The following is a 19702-nucleotide window of genomic DNA, read 5'->3' as shown; positions in this document are numbered from 1 at the left end:
TCATCAATCCGATTTGTTTATAACAGAGTTGAGTTGAGTTTTACTTTGTGAAGTATACTTGAGGGTGGGTGAAGTGGCAAACAAACAAAATGAATTTTTCAATCATCAACAAAACAACCCGCCATCTACCTCGTGCTCATATGATTTAACAGAAAAAAGTAACCCGCCGACCGAAAATAGCTTGTACCTCAAATTCAACAAGTGTTCCTTATACATATCGAATGGCATCGAATATGGCTAACCACAACGAAAGCGCTACAAGTGCTGCTATCGAAACAAATTCGCCTGTAGAACCTGCAACCAACAACGATCAAAGCGAAAATGATTCAGAATGCTCCGCACCGGACGATTTACTTGCGGACAGCGAAAGTTATTATAACAATGCGAAAAACTATTGGTCGAACGTGTCTCCCACTGTCGATGGCATGCTTGGCGGGTTTGGCAGCATATCGCTCATCGACATCCGCGGATCAGAGCAGTTCCTGAAGCATCTGTATAAGCAAAAACCGGCCCCGGGACGCACTAGAGCCTTAGACTGCGGTGCGGGTATTGGTAGAATCAGTAAGAATCTGCTTTTGCCATTGTTCGACCATGTAGACCTGGTAGAGCAGGATGAACATTTCTGCCAGACGGCTCGTACCGAATTGGCAGATTTCGGATCCAAGCTAGGCACAGTATTTAACGAAGGTTTGCAGGATTTTGTCCCCGAGCAAGGGCGGTACGATATTATCTGGGCGCAGTGGGTGCTTGGTCATTTAACAGATGAGGATACGGTACAGTTTTTCCACCGTTGTTCGAAAGCGCTCGCCCGGGGTGGTATGATAGTGATAAAGGAAAACTTCACCAGCAGCAATGTGGTAGATCTCGATCGAACAGATTCGTCAGTAACTAGACCGTTGTTACAGATGAAACAATTACTAAAGCAAGCCAACATGCGCGTCGTTAAGGAGCAGCGTCAAACAAGCTTCCCCAAAGAACTGTATCCCGTGTACATGTTGGCGCTTCGGCCCATGATAAAGAAATAAAATTGCAGTGATGTTTAACAAATAAATTGGAACAAACGGTTTCGCATAATTTTGTACGATTTTCTTTATATTTTGAATAATACGTCCATCGTTTGTTCTACATCATCCCTAAACCGTTAGCTGTAGTTTACCGCTTACACCGAAAATCGTGTACCAAGCACTCAACCGGAGTAGTCGGTAGACGAAGCTACATAGCATCACACATTCCATCTGTCCAATATCATCCTAGAAATTTTGTCATTGACGATCACAATCATCTTGCTCTCTTCATCCAAACTGCCTTCTCCATAACGTCACATACAATGTGATCGAACGACAATATATGTTGCATAAGCAAGAGAGTATCATTTGTACGATAGAATTAATATCCCGCTAGAAAAGCAGACTAATGTGCAGCATATGATAATGATCCGAAAAAAGTGTACTCAATTTTCAACTAAAGTTTGGGTGCATTACTATTTAGAAAAAGGGAAGTGTGAACGATCCGATGTAGCGTTTTAGGGGGACCAAATCATCACATTGCTCTTGTGTTTCATATAAATATAAGTTGACATGGATTAGTACTATCCTGTGTTTTAAGGACATTTGGGTAGCATCACCCAATATGTCGCTGCTTTTTTGCCATCTGTTTTGTAGAAGTATTTACGGACACTTGCCTTTTTATCGGACAGTTTGATTGTGGGAAATTTAAAAACATATGTCCGTATTGATCGAATATTTAAACATGATCCGCACTACATGTTCCAGCTTATCCTCAAACGTGTAAAAATGCGCATCACAAAAGCACTCAACAGCAGTACAACAACCCGTCAAACTTCGTGTCACAAAAACGCTCACTTGTCTGATCTCGGTCGATGTGAAGATACAACCATTTTGCCGGACCAGAATGGTCACAACTCAATAGTACATTTAACAAACTTATACAAACAAAGGAACAAAAAATATTTCAACAATAATGAACCTCTCGGTTAGGCAAAAAAAAATAAACGCAAACAAAAGAAGCTAGTTGCCATTTTCTCTCAAAAATTATTACCCCTTTCACCGCGAACATAATTTTCAAAACAATATTTACAATCAAAAACATCAGCCTCGTATCAAATGCAGTAACATGGTTAAACTTATAGCACACAAAACAAAAACTATACATAACACAATAACGTTGCAGTAAATTTAACATAAAAAAGCGCGTTAAGTAAGGTTTAGCATAATAAACGAACGATTTGTCCTACGACTTGTTGCAGAATGAAATCAACTGCAACGTACGCGAATTATAACAAACAAAAAATAAGTAATGAACATAAATATTTTTTTGAAGCTCTTATCGGAATAAAAGCAACAAATAAAGCGTTCAGCGCAGTTCAGGTGTTAGGGAAAAGGAACGTAAAATAATAATATCCCTAGGCACAGCTTTTGTTAATACCTTCCGAGCGTCTCATGGACGTGTTTTTGTAATCTTACTTTTCCCAACGCTTACGATTTACTGTTTTTCATTTTGATTAATTTAAGTGTCTCATGAAGAATATATCCCTTTACCTCTCATTCCATTTTTGTTCGTTTTAAATCTTCTTGTCTCTTGTCTTCCTGCACCGTTGTTCGGTTGCCTCTTATTACTTGTCCATGGCGTTTTACCGAAAGTGGCCATGTACCTACAAATATTCATACCCTTTCGTGCCCTTTTCAAATATTTCAAATATATTCAAACGTTCAGTTTTCCTTCTTTATGCCAATTAGATGTGTTTGATATAAGCGCGCGCGTGAGTGAAACTTTTCCTACAATCTTTTCCTTTCATTCATCGATTCGTGCAAACTAAAACAATGTAAAGGTGGAAACATGTGCGCCAATACTCCAAATCGGAGTACGTTCCAACACAGCAATGCCACTTTAAGCACTAAGCACAGCGAAGCGAGATCATCAATCAAAGTCTTGAATGGGCGATTAAACGCATGATTCGTTCTGTTTTTGTGATGATGATGGTACGATAACGATGATGACATCTAGATGAGTACTTCAGTTTCACCGTGGCGCAGGCTCTACTTGGGTATGAGACCACGCGCTTTCGGGAACATGTTGCCCGTACCCGGACCGGTGCCTCCGTGGCTGCTAGACATAAGCGCCGACGCGGACACTTTCTTTACTGGTGCTGCCGAATGTGCTCCGAATGCGGGCGCGGCCGATTTGCCACGACTGTACACCGAAGACCGTGCTCGACTGGTGGTGGTTCCAACACCACTCATCAAACCACTACCCGTGGAACTACTGCTCGGGACAGTTGCACCTGACACACCACCATCACCACCACCACCAGCACCACTTGCAGCACCACCTGCCATGGCACTACTTGTCGAGGCGCTTGTTGCTGCGTGTTCCTGCACATTGCGCTTGGTGATCTGATCGAGGCGCATTTTCATCATGCTGGCATAGTTCGACTGATCGGTGATATCGATATCGTCCTCAGTTTGCATGGCCTCTGCCAAGACGGCTTGTAGCGAAGCCGACACTTTCGGATTCGAGTATTCGTACGTCGTTCTGAGCGGCATATCCAGCTCGTAATCGAGTATATTTTCGCCCTACAATAATACGCAGAAAGAGAACCTGTTAACAATTCATTCCATTTACTCACCCTCATCACCGCTTCATCACTTACCTTGTAGCGGATGGCTTCGCTGGACTTTGTTTTAATCATTTGAAGCGCATACTCACTCATCGGTCGCCGACGGTTCGGATCGGCAACTGGCCGCGTCAACGTTTGGTGGTTGCTCAGCATCATGTTACCGTTAAGGAACCATTCTTCGGCCTCGTCGTCGTACTTGGCCTGAGTATACAGACGTGATTTCACCTCAGCCGGTACAAAGTTGTCAATTATTAGCAACAATCGCTTCAGTTCCTTAATCAGTTCATTTTGTGTCATTTCTAACTCACGCCGGTCACGATTATGCTCATCGCGCGTGTCCTGCAGCTCCTGCTTCAAGGCCATACACTTGGCGTAACATTTCTTCAACTTGCGCGTCTTCAGTTCTACCTCCTGCTGCAGCGAGGTAAACGTTTCACGAATTTCCATCGTCGATTCTTCTTGCAGCTCCAGCTGCTGCTGCATTTCGATTTCACGCTTTTTTCGTTCCGCTATTTCAGAAAGCTTCTTCTCCAGCTCAAACTGTCGCTCGGTGTAAGTATCTAGAATGTTCTTACCGCCCTTGACCAGCTGTCCTTCGAGCTCCTGGAGCTTTGCGGCCAACGAAGCAGTTGCTTCCCGTTCCTTCATCAATTCTTCTTTGGCTTTCGTGTCCAGCTCATTGAAATCCTGTTCATTTTCCTTCTCGCAGTCTTCCTCCTCTTCCACCTCGGAATCGGACTTCTCATCCGATTGCGTAAGGCTTGGTTCGCGCTTTACACGGGTGGCCTTCTTTTTGGACTTCTTTTCCCGGTGCACCGTACGCTCCCGCTTCTGCCGTTCGCTAATAAGCTTGCGCAGCTCCGCTATCTCATTTTGATACTCGCGCAGCTTCGTATCCTGCGGGTCCTCATTCTTCACCGGTTTGTTTTCGATCGTCTTTGCCCGGTGAGCGTACCGGAGCGTTGTAAGCGTTTCATTGTAATTGAACTCGGAGGGACCAATGTTTGCTATCATGATAGTCTTGGAATTGCCACCTAACGAATCCTGCAGCAAGCGTGTCAATTTCGAGTCACGGTAAGGAACGTGGGGTGATTTTTCTGCCAGGGCCGAAATTACGTTTCCCAGCGACGAAAGCGCGCGGTTAATCTTGCTTGCCTCCTTCAGCCGCTCGGCAGTTGCACCCGTCTTTGACTGCCGTTCGCTTCCGGCCAGATCGATCAAATTCAGCTTGCCGACCTTGACTAGCGTGGATCCTGCTTCACACATTTCAATCTTGATTAGAAATATAGCATGCGAACGTGAACTGTGCTCATTCATGTTCGTGAACCCGACCGTACGGTTCTTGTTGCCCTGATGCATCACGTTCAGCATGTCCTCGACGCTTTTGCATAGTACCGAATGCAGATTCGGCACCACGATACCACCGTCCCGTTCGCGCAGTTCCAGCGAGCAGGTCGCATTCGGTTTCAGCAGATCGCGTAGTTCCTCCATGTAAATTTCTAGGTACGAAACCGCCACCAGGAAGTTCATGTTTTGCGCACGGTTAATGTGCGCCCAGATCTGCTCGAATGCTCGTGGAATTATGCCCTTCTGCTCCACATCATTCTTGATGCCTTCCATCGTGTGCGTTTTACCCGTTCCAGTTTGACCGTACGCGAAGACACACCCATTAAACCCCTCCATCACGGAGGAAACCAACGGGCGTACCACCTCATCGTAGATCGTTTGTTGTGTGGAGCTGAAACGAGGTCACAAATGGAAACTATCATAAGCACCCCACCGACAATGACAACGGAACAACCATACTTACAGGCAATCGTACACCGCATCGTACGTGAACATCTTTTTGTTCTCCCTCGAAGCTTCATTACAGTTCAGGATCTCGATCACGCCTCGACTGGGAAAAACATCGACCACCTTCTGGAAGTTCCCGGTCAATTCCTTATTGTTAAGCGGCCGGCAACGCACAACCACCTGGACACATTCATTTTTCGTGTTCTGTGAAAATACGGACCACATCGCTTTTAATGACCTGTTTTCTAACAAGACCGTTCATCGCGCGAAAGCAGCAAACTGCAGTGCAGTGAGTGCATCGAGTGAAATGGCATCATCGGTTACGTTACTTCAGCCCGAATAGGAGTAAGTTTTGTTGCTGATGCGTTTCGCATCACCATTTCGACACTTTCGATTTTAATAGCTTTTAGTCACAGTTGGCTTCACCACGAGGAAGGTTTAGTTGGGATTGCCGCCATCACACACAATCTGATCTGCAAAGTAGTGGTTTCGATTCGGTTCCACACCCTCTGCGTCAAAGAGGCGTGCATTATTACGATGGCCAACCTGTAGTAAGTGGCTTCATAAACAGATTGGAATCGTGCAATTGTTTCATATTTGCTTCTTATAGCGAAATGAAACATAGCAGGGAAGTAGGAAGTTACTGTTAAATAAAATAGAAACTTTTCTCCCGATGTAAATTATAAAAAAAAAGTTTGTTGAAATACGCGTTTGTGGACTGTACCAACCCCAACAACGCAGTGATCTCCAAATGTAAACGATGATGCCATAGCACCCCTTTCAAGGAAACATGGGAGGTTCAAGGAAAACGGTTCACTTTCACAAAACCTTACTGGCGGGTTTCAACGTACCGACAGGTTGTTTCTCGTTTTTATATTACGATCCATGACTGGTTCTTTCGTTTTTCACCCAATTTCCAACAGCAGCACCACGATTTTCCTAGCACAAAACAGTTTTTTCACATCGAATGAGCCATTCTGTGTGGGAGCAGATTTGTTTGCGTTATCGATTAGCAACGAAAAGTTATTTGCCTCTGCCCACCTTACGTTCACATACGCACACAATCCTGAACACAACACAAACACAAACACTTACACAACACGCCACTGTCAAACTTCGGCTGCTGTCAGAAAAAATGTATTCCACTTCGGCTTTGTTCGTGCTGGTATAATATCCATCTTCTTTATACCATATCAAAACTGCAATAAAAGCCGTTGCAAAACCGTGCCGTTGGTATTTTTTCTTCAACATTTGTGTATGATAAAACTGATTTATGCATCAATGTTACGCAATAGTATGCAGCAATAGTGAGTAGAAACTATGTCATATTTAGCAAAGAAAGTAATAAAATTCAAACAGATTTTGTTTGGATGCCGTGTAATCTCATTATAATAATAATACCCACGATAAACGGTACATACTATAGGCAGATGTTTAAATTTGATTCTGTGGTTTTATATCATGAAATTTAATAAATAAAATATTTCTTTGAATAATACAAATTTTCTCGTTCAAACAAATATTCTTTTTCATTATTTTCTCACTAGTTTTCTTTAAAGTAAAGAAGGAAGAAGGAGTTGATTAGTGAAGAAGTAAAGAAGTTACTCAATTCTCAATTTTAAACGATTTTTGTGGGGAGTTTTGCGTTACTCCGGAGCAATCTCCGGATTACTAAGTATTGATTGGAGTGAACCTTATTCACCGTGGGTTTTGTTTTTAATTATTAATTCTCTGCCTATTAAAATACTGTTGTTTCCCAACAATATAGAGTGCGGTTCCTCATTGATGTAAACCAGCAAATTGTTGCTCATCCGAAATATCACCGATGATCTGGAGTTTTCTCTATTCCATTTTTCCATTTTTTCTCTCCTTCTCTATTCTCTTGCTATTTATTTAATTTGTTGGTTTTAATGTTCGTATATCTTTCTCAGCTTTAACGCCTTATTTTGTATTGCACAATGCAATTAAAAAAAGAACCATTCTATGCATCCTTCCGTTATCCTGGAGAAACAAATGAAATGAAAAAAAGCTTCAGATTTTTCATTTATCCGATAAGTTTCAAGCATTAACTTATAAAAATTAAGTTTACGATAATAATAGTTTTTTTTTACAATATAACGGCAAATTGACCTATGGTCAACACCGCATTTGTTGATTAAATACATTAATCATAAAATTTCACAAGGCAATTCCTCCTTGGGTTACGATAATGGCGCATCAAAACTTTTATCTTATCTCATTAATTTGATCTTTGCAAGTATTTATTTTTATACTACAATTTCATTCTAGCACTACAAAAAAACGCACAATTATATGAAATTTCACATTTGATCGTAAATTCGGTATATCTGATGGATGATGCAATAAAGGCCCTGTTGTAAGAATCATTTCTGTATGAATAATCGTATATTCTACTACGATTCTAGAAATACACTTGTTCAACATATTGACAAACAACATCAAATGTAAATTAGACAATTGCAGTGGACTAGATGGAAATTTCGAATGACGAACTACACCACAAAATTACGTTTCGTTAATAGTTCCCTTGCGCTGGGAAATACCGTAACAAGATGACAAATCTACTGCGTCTAGTGCATATTGTAATTGTCTCAAACATATCAATCATCTAGAATGCATTCCATTCCGTTCCGACGTATGTGTACAGAAGCAGCGCGCCCCAACAGTTTGTACTGTCGTATCAATGTGCTGTACATGTGAGGTAAATCGTGAGCGTAAAAAAATACTACTGCAACGGATCAGCACCGAAGCCTCACAGATATGGATGCCCGGTAGCATAATATAAATAAATAAGGCCCTCTGTTAGGACGGGTAGTACAGTCGCAGTAGTGTAACGGTAAAGAACGATCTGATATTTTTGGTTTCAAACCCAACGCTTAAAAGTGCATCTGTTGGTGGTGTGAAACTTTTGTTATTTTCTACAAAGAACGTGATAATTTATTTAGTAACCAGCGCAAACAGCAGCATTGTAGCAACAACCATGGTGAATGAAAAGGTAAGCTTGCAAATGATGGAGTGTGATAAACGTGATACTTTGTGGTGATAGTTGTGAATTGCATAGCCACATGTCATCAACGATCGGTAATGGTTGAAAGAAGTAAATCGGTCTCTTAGGTGTGACCTCGATCGTGCAAGTGAAGTACAATCAATTTCGTCATCCGGTTCGGGGTGCTACATAATCGATCGAGAGTCAGATTTCATCATTCGATCATTAGAAGATGTGGCAAAATCTGTGATTAGTATTTTACAGGGAACGTAATACAATTACTCCCACCGTCCAAATGCACGATCATCGATTTTGAGCTATGTAAGAGATTATTGCGTGTGTGTATATTGATTGTTTTATAGTTTTACAAAATAATAACCTGCGTCATTTGATAATTGATACGATCAAGACAAGGGGGTAACAACATTATGATTATTTGTTTTGATTTCGATTATTCAGTAATCGCGATTCCTTCACTTGCCATTCTCTCTCTCTCTCCTTGGCTTTAACGACCTTACAGGTCACGCCGGCCATTTCTGGCTTACTAGACTTATTTTTACCACATCAGTCCTTGCTACGGGAGAACGGTCCGGATGGGATTTGAACCCGGGATTCATTTGCCATTACAGACTTTTATTAATTTACAAATATGCTTCCAATTAAATTGCATTCATGAAAAAGTGCTATAAGTTGTTTCATCATTCGCCGCACTAATAATTGATTGCGCTTGGATAATGATTGTTAGAATTATATATTGATAACATAACTAGATTGAAAGAATAATAATAGATTGATAGAAAAATCAAAAATTACATCGAGCTACAACAAATACCACTTTGTTAGATATCCCTATTCAATTACTCCGACCGACACTCCGAAAATAATCGCCGCCCCTACAACACAAATTATGCCACATTTAATTGGTTTTTAAGTCTAGTATAAATCAGATTGTTTGGATTTGCTCCAATAAAAAAAACAAAAGACAAAATATGCCGTGCCACAAAAAAAAGGATACGTGATGACCAACCATCTCAATGTGACGACTGACGTGTGTAGCCAATTATGTAAACCAATTCGATAGCAAGCTCACGGTATCGCCGTGAACAAATCCATTGTTAATGCATTTGGCGTCACCATACCTTCCGGAAGATACCTTAGCAAATAGAGAATAGGATGAGCCACACACGTTATCTATTCTTTGCATTTTTCCAAAGCCACTGTCTAAAGCGTTTGAATTCCCTTTTCAGTTTAAAATTCATTAGCAAAGGATAAGCTTTTGGATTTTCTTGGGCGTAGATAAGGGTAAACCCCTTTTTGTCTCTACTCTTTTTTGGGGTTGCGGGTACATTGAGTGAATTCTCTTAAAACCAGATGAACAGCTTCATCACGCCGTGTCGTTTCCGGTGTGTTTAAATCATGCAAGCCTTTGGGCTGAATTGTCGTGCCGGAGAGAGATGGTAGTGATTTAGTGGGCCACTATTAGCTGCTTATCAGTGAACTCGCTTATGCTACCTGATACATAGCAACAGAGGCAATGGCATAATCTCTGGCCGGCCTGGATTATTAGCCCGGGGACCGATAACCTAACAAGCAGCGTTTAACAAGTGATCGGTTAATTTTTTGGTGAACGTTGCCCCTACGCTAAGTTGTGTGAGCTGTTACTGTTACTATCCATTGATGGAGATTCTGCTCCGGCACGTTACGGTTCTCGTGCTGCACAAGCCCCTTGGTTGCTCGAATCTTCTCGCTAGCAATTCATCACATGGCTTTCACTTATCAGCTTCGTTTCTTGTGCTACTAACCGAACGATTAAGGAAGTGAGCTGCACGCATTGCGCGTGCCTTATAAAGAGGGCAAACAACATGTAGGCTAATAGCTGCTGCACTCTGAAACGCGCGCTTCTATCGTGTTTGGACCTTGAAAAACGAACAACAAGGAACAAAGCCGATAGGTCATCCTTTACGGAAAAAGCAATCTTGCGTACAGGTTGGAGACGATTGATGTGTGATGAAATCAACTAACGGTGGCACTGTGGTGCGATGGTGTGTACGGCCCTACTACCCAATGATACGCGGTAAACATAAGAGTAGTTCCAATAGTTGGCATTCTGACGACTGTGAATTAAAGCATTCTTATTGCCGATTGTGTGATTACGTCCAAAGGTCATGCAAATGCTACGTAAAAGCAAAAAAGAAATATGGAATTCCGATCGAGACAAACCGGTAAGAACCATATTCGGAGGTGGTTGGCTCTGTTATCAATGGGCAGTGAACCGTTCTAGACCTCTTCGACATGATTTCTTTGCTTAATGTCATGACATTTCCATCGTGAGTAATCTGGTGCCAAGTATTCGACAGATGTAATTTACTTTGCCCATACACTGACGAAATTATTACCCACTATATTAAGGATTTTTTTGTTTTCATTCCGTTGCACTCAGGCCAAACAAACCTACTGCGTGATAGGAGCTGGTACGGCAGGTCTTTGTGCTGCGCGTCACGCACTGCAAGCAGGCGGGCTCGTAACCGTGTTCGAGATGGGCAAACAGCTCGGCGGCACCTGGGTGTTCAATGAAGAGACGGGTAAAAACGAATACGGCATCGATGTACACTCGAGCATGTACAAAGGGCTGAAGACTAACCTACCCAAGGAAATCATGGGCTACCCGGACTTCCCCATACCGGAGCAGGAAAGCTCGTACATCCCAGCGGAAGATATGCTACATTTCTTCCAACAGTTTGCCGAATCGTTTGGAATCTTGGAACACATTCGCTTCAGTCACTACGTGGTTCGGGTGAAGCCAACGATCGACGAGAAAGGCTGGGAAGTGATTGTGCGCGATTGCCCAAATGATCGGTTGGTGACGTACACGTTCGACTATGTGCTCATCTGTAACGGACACTATCATACGCCGAACTTGCCAAAGTATCCCGGTATGAATATTTTCCGTGGAAAGCAAATGCACAGCCATGATTATCGAAGCAATGAAGCATTTGAAGGTACGTTCTGCGATCGTTGCGAAGTAGTGTAAATGTACTTACTTGAAGCTTTCTTTGCATTACAGGAGAAACCGTTCTTGTCATTGGGGCAGGCCCATCAGGAATGGATATGGCATATGAGATCTCCAAGAAAGCGGTTCGCGTCACCTTAAGCCACCATTTGAAGGATAAGCCCCAAACAGTGTTCCCGGACAACGTTACACTGAAGCCGGACGTAGTGCGACTCACCGAAACCGGTGTACAGTATACGGACGGTACCAGCCAAGACTTTAGTGTCATTTGCTACAGCACCGGTTACAAATATACCTTCCCGTTCCTGAGCGTCGATTGCGGAATTACGGTTGAAGACAATTACGTGCAGCCGCTTTACAAACACTGCATCAACATTCGCTATCCTACGATGGCTTTCATCGGACTTCCGTTCTATGTGTGTGCCGCTCAGATGATGGATCTGCAGGCACGATTTTGTCTAAAGTTCTTTAGTGGCGGGAAAGCGTTACCTACGCGAGAGGAGATGAGTGCGGACACGATGGCCGAGATGGAGGAACGTTGGAAGCGAGGTTTGAAGAAACGACAGGCACATATGATGGGCCCAGTGGAGGATCGCTACTACGATGATCTCGCACAGACGGCAGACATTGAGCCAATCAAACCGGTGATCAAGAAGCTGCATAAGATCAGTGCGATGCGCTTTTCGGAAGATTTGGTAAATTTTCGAAGCGATAAGTTCCGGATAGTGGACGATGATACGTTCGTCAAGATTGACTAGGGTTCTTTCGGAACAAACAACAAAAGACCCTTTCGTTTGTGCGCAACACTAGAGGGAATGTGATTTAATATTCGGTAAGATAAATGCGCAATTTAGTACAACTATGGTAGAGTGGAAGAATGCGTAATATATAATCGAAATATAAACATAAAGTGTATGAGTTATGACGATACGGCACAATATGGGTCGTACTAATGGAAAATAAATAAAAACATAACAAATAATATATAACAGCATTTGCTAAATATGCTATCCGAAGCAAGCAATCTGCTTTTCGCATAGATTTCAATGAATGAATATAATTTCTGTTCTGCTTGATGATCGAGGTGACGTCAAACTGGTTATTAACAATTCCAAACGCTAGGCCGGTTCTTTAGTTTGCTTTATGAAATATTTAATGCAGCCGTGAAAGTTGTTGTTGAAGTTTGTTGTGATCATTATGTTGTTTACAGCCTATTACTACATCAAGCAATTGTTTAAACAAACGTTCCATCCAGATAAAGAAAGGCTACAAACATGTTTTTAAGATTCATATAAACTGTTGTGTGTTCTTGATACGGCCTGGACGTTGTTAAGAAGCAAAAAAAAAACTAGTAAACTGTTGTGTACGATTAATGTAAAGGAGCGAGTAATTGTTTGGTGTTTGTTCTGATCATTACGAGTGAGAACAGTATCCGCGATCATGTGCTTCCGGCAACATAAAGTGCAAATAGCAGACTATTGCGTGCAAGAGGTGATTACATATGTTTTATTATTTATTTTGTCATTGTTTATCTAATCGATTTCCTCATCTTGTACTATCCGTTAATCTTTGTTTGAGGACAATATGATTCCGAGAAGTCGATCAAAACCATAGATTGTTGTCGCTGGATATCGACAGGCGAACTGAGATTTGACTTTAAAAATTAGATTTCTATCCATGCTCTTATCTAAAGGTTAAAAAACGTATATTTAATCTTATTAGCAATACAGAAAACTTTATTTACTCAATGTTACGCTCCATACCGCAATGTCGAGCTAAGCCTCGACTAAGATTTTCCATACTTTAGTAGGCATTGTCTCCTACCAAACAGAAATCCTTTTGTTGGCATATAAAATACAAACAAATACAACACAAAATTGTCTACCTTCAGCTTGTTTTATTGTTTCACATATTCAAAATGTTCATCGTCAACAATTTTAAAAACATCCTCCCGAAAGTGTATTAAATCGTCAACAAATCTTTGACTGCTTTCGTTGTGCAGCTTAGTCATAACCAGCGCAATAGTTTCGATGCCGGCTGTCCTGGCAAGATCATCATAATACCGTCCCTGTTCCGGTCCCATCATGTGTGCATGGTGTCTTTTGAAACCTCGGCGAAAACGATCCTCCATTTCCTGTACCATGTCGTCCAGCATGATAGTTTGTGACGGTAAACGCTGCTTACCGGTGAAATATTGTAAACAAAATCGAACCTGAAGGTCCATCATTTGTGCGGCACACACATAAAATGGTAGCCCGATAAAGGCCATGGTTGGATGATTAATGTTGATACAATGCTTGTAAAGCGATTGTACATGATTATCCTGCACCCGAATGTCGCAATCATCACCAAGGAAGGGAAAGCTGTAGCGAAATCCTGTACAGTACAGAACAACGTCGAATGATTCCTCCTCACCGTTGGTGAACTTTGCACCTGTTTCGGTGAGCAAAGACACATCCGTTTGCTGGGACAGGTTAGAAGGGAACGGGAAGGTTAGACGATCCATATGGTGACTGATCGTTACGCGGCGAGCTGTTTTCGCTAGTTCTAGCGCTATATCCATACCGGAAGGACCAGCTCCTATGACGAGTACTGCTTTGTCTATAAAAGCGATTAACAAAGGAACGTTCATCTAGTGTATGCACGATGTTCATACTCTGTAACATTACTCACCTTTGTAATGCTCAGTACAGCGATAATCATGGCTGTGCAGTTGCTGTCCACGGAAGCAATCTCTACCCTCCACATCCGGCACATTTGGAGTGTGATAATGACCGTTGCAAATGAACAGGAAATCGAAGACATGCTGCTGCTTCTCTTGTGTTGTTAGATTTTCTACTTCCACCAACCAGCGATCACCCTCGGCGGGATGGACTTGTATCACATGATGCTCGAACTTAATATGACTTTTGATATCGTACCGATCGGCGTACAGACGTAAAAAGGATAAAATATCTTCCGATACAATGTACGACGCGCGTTGCGTCGGTATGGGGAAGTCAGGATATCCCATCACTTCCTTAGGCAGATTCGTACGCAACCCCCGGTACATGCTTGTGTGAACGGGCAGTCCGTAACGATCGACTCCCACCTCATCGGTGTAGATCCATGTACCACCAATTTGATCCATACGCTCGAAAATGGTAACATCTCCACCGACCTCGAGCACACGTCTTGCGGCAGCCAATCCTGCCATGCCGGCGCCTATGATGCAGTAGCTCATGATCACTTGCTTATTTCCCGTGTTCGATCGCGACACTAAACGTACGTCTGGAATTAAAGCTTCAAACGCATGCAACACGGTAACGTTACAGACGACTGCGGCTGAGTGCTGGCTGTTCAACACATTTATAATGCACCATTCAATTGCTTCCTGCTACCGTACGCATGTGTTGAAAAGATGCATTTGCACATAGGCTAACGTATTGCAGCATCAGTGGCTGCGAGCATCAACACGAATAACATCAGATAATAACGGGGAGCAGCGTTGTCTGCTGATACCGTTGAGCTAGTTGTTGTCTATTGCTTTGTCGGTCAACGCATAAACCTGCACTACAGGGTCTTGGGTAAAGGGTAAGGCCAAAAGGCGAATGACCGCACTCAAAGCGTTATTCAATGCGTTCTATGAGCGTATGTGATATTTGTTAATACACCACAAACTTTCTTTTTTTGTGTTTTTCGCACGACTTAGACTTAGACCCGTATGCACAAGTCATTGTTACTAAAAGTCAGCTCGGATCATTTTCAATCCTACACTTTCGATGCATTGTACTGAGCATCGAGGTACGAACGCCTGAAGCCGTCCCATCATATTCGGTAGGGTTTACATATTTAAACATCCAATATCAGTTTAAAGCATTGGGTATTCCATTTCGCAGTTGAACATAGATAAGAGTCCAACTGGTGAGTGCTATATCTGTAGGTTTTTTATGTAATTTTCCCACGTTAAGCTGAACAAACAATGTTATCCACAAATGTAACACAAAAATGGTGTGAGTCTAAACGAAGAGATTCATTATTATGCTAGACAGAATGCGCTGCGTGTAAAAATGAAATTAAAAAAAAAGCTTCTACTAATACTACTATTACTAAGTGCAATTTGTGCTTTCAATTCGATGTCCTTCTTTGAATACCATCTCTTATCCTTATTTTGTTCCCATATACTGTTAGTTCATCGGGTTAACCTACTCCTGTATAAATCTGCCAGCTCGGCAAGTACGTTGGATGTTTTTAAATTATGGTTATATTAGTAGAATATGTGATTATTCTTTCCATGGTCCCCTGAGCATGCCTGTATTAGATTTACAGTCTGTATTAGATTTCCAACGTATCAGAGTACGAAATATACGGCATGTCGTACATTGATAGAATCTTCTAGATTGTGATATTTGTGAAGTTCGTAAATCTTTCGATGCTTGGAAGGTTCGTTGACGTAGATAGTACAGGCGCTGATCAAATATAAAATCACATCCGAACCGTATCCCCGTACGCCGGATTGAAAGTCGCAAATAATAACAAACGAGTTCTTTAGGTTGTAATGCCACAAAAGAAGAAGAAGGTAGTATGTTCGATTCCCGAAAATAATCCCCTTCGATCATACCAAGGTTGCAGGACTTCCTATCTACCACGAAATTGTCGCCGTAGACTGGTACTCTAGTACACACGCGGTCATTGAAACCTTCCAGAACAAGGTGTAATCAACGTACTTTAAATACTAGCTATTCAAGTCAATTGGATCGATTTCGAAATTTTCAAATGCTCTAAATTTTGAACATCTTTGATATTTAAATGAACAGTTAAAAACCGACCAACTTTTAGGTCAATGCTTATTACTAAATAGAGAGGATAATAGTAAGGTAAGACATCTCTTTCACAAGAAATAATTCTATTTTTCCTGTGGTTAAACACCTAATTGTTGTTTAGGTAATTTGAACGCATTACAAAGTGAATAGGTATTCATTATCCAAAGCACCGACGAACAAATGAGCCGGATATTCGGATAAGCCGAATATTCATTAACTGGTACTTACTTGAAATCGAGGCGAAGGAACGAAGCGGATGTAAAATCTCGTAGTACTTGTTGGTGTTGCTGGTCCATGCGCCAAAATATAACGATCTTGACTTCGTTCCAATTGTCTTATAATCCACAATCACCGGATATAATTTTGTAGTTCTTATTCTGCTTCTCCTATTGTGTCTCTAAAGAATTGTTTTATCTCAATTCCCTTTGAGATGCTCTTATAAGTGGAATTATTTAACGTCCGGCCCTAAAGAACCGAACCAAATGTGTATGATGTATTTGGTACAATCTTTGCCATGTACAACTTGCTAAGTATCATAAGATAAATTGTATGAATAATGTTAGCCAATTTTTAAAAATTATATTTATTTACCGGTGTACAGATTTACTGGCAACTCGTTCAACTAACAGCAAGACTTTCTTACGTTTCGTACACCAACGATCGACCATTTCATTACTTACTCTCATTCCAATCATTTGTCGTGATGAAAGTTAGAACTTTTCTTTAGTTCCAAATATGTGAAATGAAATCAAGCTTTTTATATCCCCTCACATTTGCCTACGTCAGTAGCTTTCTAGGGATACTTTTTCTAGTTATTATGTATACTAATACATACTAATCCTGGTTGAGATAGTAACAAGTGTTGGTTTCCGTCCTTTTTATTGTACATATGCACTGGAGGTACACATTACTAGATCTCGCATGTTGTTAGGCTTTATTTACACTGAACGAAAGCGTTATTAGTACTCATACCTTATTCAGTATTTACAAATGACCAAAACATTATTAGTACTTGCGTGTTCAAGAAAATATCGTTGATCGCGTACGTTAGAATACTATTGTAAAGTTTATTTTTTTACAATATTATAATAGAAACGTTTAATAAAATAGAACAACTCACTGAAGCCTTTAGCGCACGTTGTTTAGCAATTGTGTATGCAATATTGAAACCAAATATTCATTACAAAAAAGAACGCAAAATAAAAACTGACAATGTGTACCTTCGGTTAATCAGTGAGCGCCCCCGAAACGCTCCTCTTATCATGTGTATTTTTCGATTGCACGTCAGTCTCGCCTTAGATACGGTTCGTTTTGCACGCATCGAGCTCAGTTGATCATCCCATGGTAAGTTGTTTTGCTTTAAGTAGCATAGAAACCAAATTGTAATTTAAATATGTATTCATTTAGGCCCCCTCTTCCACTTATTGTATTATCGGTGCTGGGCCTTCTGGTTTGTGCACCGCCAAACATGCGTTGACCTTTGATCAAAACGCCACGGTGAAAGTGTTTGAGCAGTCTCAACAAATCGGTGGCCTATGGGCGTACACCGAGCAAACTGGAAAGGATTTGAACGGTTTGGATATTACGTGTATGTATGCGAACCTTCGCACTAACCTCATTAAACAAGGCATGGGGTATCCGGACTACCCAATCGATGAACAAGCAGCTACGTTCGTGACAATCAATGATGTGATAAAACAATTGGAGGGCTACGTTGATAAGTTTCAGTTGAAAAAGTATATTCAATTCCAACACCAGGTTGTACGTGTGGTCAGAAACTTTGAAATCAACAAGTGGGACGTAAGTGTGGCACCAGATCCTACAGTCAGTATATGCTTGATAATTTGGTTTCCGTTCTAGGTGTTGGTAAAGGATTTGGCCAACAATAAGTTCATCATGCATCAATTCGATTTCGTTATTGTCTGCAATGGCCACTACAGTTCTCCGGTCGTACCAGCTTTTCCCGGACAGAATGTATTTCGTGGCCGGCAGCTACATAGCAAAGATTACCGACGTGGAGAAAATTATCGAAATGAGCGTGTGCTAGTAATTGGCGGTGGTCACAGTGGATTGGATATTGCTCCAGACATTGCCATCTACGCTGATAAAGTTATGCTGAGTCATCGCTGTAAAGTTCCAGTTCATACTGGCGGTCGCGTACAGCAGAAACCCGAAGTTTTACGCCTTACGCCAACCGGTGCTGAATTTGTTGATGGAACAGAAGAGCATTTCGACACCATTGTCTACTGTACGGGATATCGCTACTCGACGCCATTTCTCTCCGTGGACTGTGGAGTATCGCTCCACGACAATGCCATCAGTCCCTTGTATTATCACTGTATCAACATCAATCAACCGACGATGGCCTTTATCGGGTTGCCATTCAATGCATGCCTTATGCTAATGATGGATCTACAAGCAAGATTTTGTATGTCCTTCTTCAGTGGTCAAAAAGCGTTGCCGAGCAAACAAGACATGCTAGACGCATGGCAGAAAGATCAAGATGAACGTAAGATCCGTGGATTAACAGGAAAACTAACGCATATGTTGGCTGGTGATTTACAACAACGATACTACGACGATGTCGCTCGCATTGCTGGCACTGAGTCTCTTAAACCGGTACTAGCCAAAATGCATGCTGATTGTATCAACAGTAAAAACGAGGATGTAAATTTTCGTAACTATGTGTATCACGTCATTGATGATGAAAACTTTGTTAAAGTAAAGATTCAACCACAATCGCTATCCTCAAATGTTGCCTAGGAAGAATACAGTGGTTCATGCGAGAATTCCGAGTGAGAGAATTGTTCATAAAGGACATTCATAATCAATTGGTTTTAGGCATAATTTACAAGGAACAATTTTAAGAATAAATTAGTTAAAAAAAATAAACGCTAGTTAGATTATTCTTAATTACAGTTTAATCTTGCCTAATACGGTCTAGCTGCAGCTATTTTGTATTTAAAAAAGGATTTTGTTTTTTTGACAGATTTCATTTAAGCGCTATTTAAATTTCACAGTAGCTATCCATAGCTAGCAAAAATATTTTTGTATTATCTAACTAACGACGAACATATTCGTCCTCTGTCAGCTTGGACAAATGCGTCGATAATTATTATAGAATTAAATTATTTTTTACATTAGGACGTCCCGGGCGTATGAATGAATTAAACGATTTTGGAACAAGTTATAGTGAATAAGAAATTAATTTCCTACCCCTAATGACGAGTAATTCTTTTGAAAGCTTATGACTTACATTCAAATTGAATGTATCACTATTAGTCAATCAATAAAAGCATATCATTGTTAATAGGCACTTTATTTCGTGTTTTTACAAAATCATGATCATAAAGGGAGCGTCATGTATAATAAAATATTACTGAGGACACGTCGATGAGCTATAGCGACAGCACTGCAGATCGGTAGCTATTCCAACATATTGGGATGTCTTG

General features: G+C 41.2%; 5 protein-coding genes across 5 annotated transcripts; 3 read left to right on the top strand and 2 right to left on the bottom strand.

The window, feature by feature from the left end:
* Positions 1 to 27: 27 nt before the first annotated feature.
* Positions 28 to 1081, top strand: LOC125768308 (N-terminal Xaa-Pro-Lys N-methyltransferase 1-A). Its single transcript, XM_049435757.1, has one exon. The coding sequence runs from the start codon at positions 222 to 224 to the stop codon at positions 1023 to 1025; it is 804 nt and encodes a 267-aa protein (XP_049291714.1). The 5' UTR covers positions 28 to 221; the 3' UTR covers positions 1026 to 1081.
* LOC125768268 (kinesin-like protein Klp68D) lies at positions 1072 to 6566 on the bottom strand. Its single transcript, XM_049435673.1, has 4 exons — positions 6283 to 6566; positions 5448 to 5635; positions 3671 to 5375; positions 1072 to 3593 (listed from the first exon to the last, which is right to left on the bottom strand). Exons 1-4 carry the CDS (start codon positions 6316 to 6318, stop codon positions 3057 to 3059), a joined length of 2466 nt encoding a protein of 821 aa, XP_049291630.1. The 5' UTR covers positions 6319 to 6566; the 3' UTR covers positions 1072 to 3056.
* Positions 6567 to 8243: 1677 nt separating this feature from the next.
* On the top strand, positions 8244 to 12437 carry LOC125768291 (senecionine N-oxygenase). The gene is made up of 3 exons (XM_049435719.1): positions 8244 to 8447; positions 10879 to 11437; positions 11503 to 12437. Exons 1-3 carry the CDS (start codon positions 8433 to 8435, stop codon positions 12204 to 12206), a joined length of 1278 nt encoding a protein of 425 aa, XP_049291676.1. The 5' UTR covers positions 8244 to 8432; the 3' UTR covers positions 12207 to 12437.
* An 888-nt stretch (positions 12438 to 13325) lies between these two features.
* On the bottom strand, positions 13326 to 14782 carry LOC125768294 (senecionine N-oxygenase-like). Its single transcript, XM_049435724.1, has 2 exons — positions 14122 to 14782; positions 13326 to 14049 (listed from the first exon to the last, which is right to left on the bottom strand). Exons 1-2 carry the CDS (start codon positions 14669 to 14671, stop codon positions 13346 to 13348), a joined length of 1254 nt encoding a protein of 417 aa, XP_049291681.1. The 5' UTR covers positions 14672 to 14782; the 3' UTR covers positions 13326 to 13345.
* Positions 14783 to 16369: 1587 nt separating this feature from the next.
* On the top strand, positions 16370 to 19568 carry LOC125768290 (senecionine N-oxygenase-like). Its single transcript, XM_049435718.1, has 3 exons — positions 16370 to 17594; positions 17658 to 18050; positions 18111 to 19568. The coding sequence occupies exons 1-3, from the start codon at positions 17592 to 17594 to the stop codon at positions 19011 to 19013; spliced, it is 1299 nt and encodes a 432-aa protein (XP_049291675.1). The 5' UTR covers positions 16370 to 17591; the 3' UTR covers positions 19014 to 19568.
* The last annotated feature ends 134 nt before the right edge of the window (positions 19569 to 19702 follow it).

The sequence above is a fragment of the Anopheles funestus genome, chromosome 3RL (genome assembly GCF_943734845.2).
Source record: "Anopheles funestus chromosome 3RL, idAnoFuneDA-416_04, whole genome shotgun sequence".
NCBI lineage: Eukaryota > Metazoa > Arthropoda > Insecta > Diptera > Culicidae > Anopheles > Anopheles funestus.
This window is presented reverse-complemented; position numbering and strand designations above follow the sequence as displayed.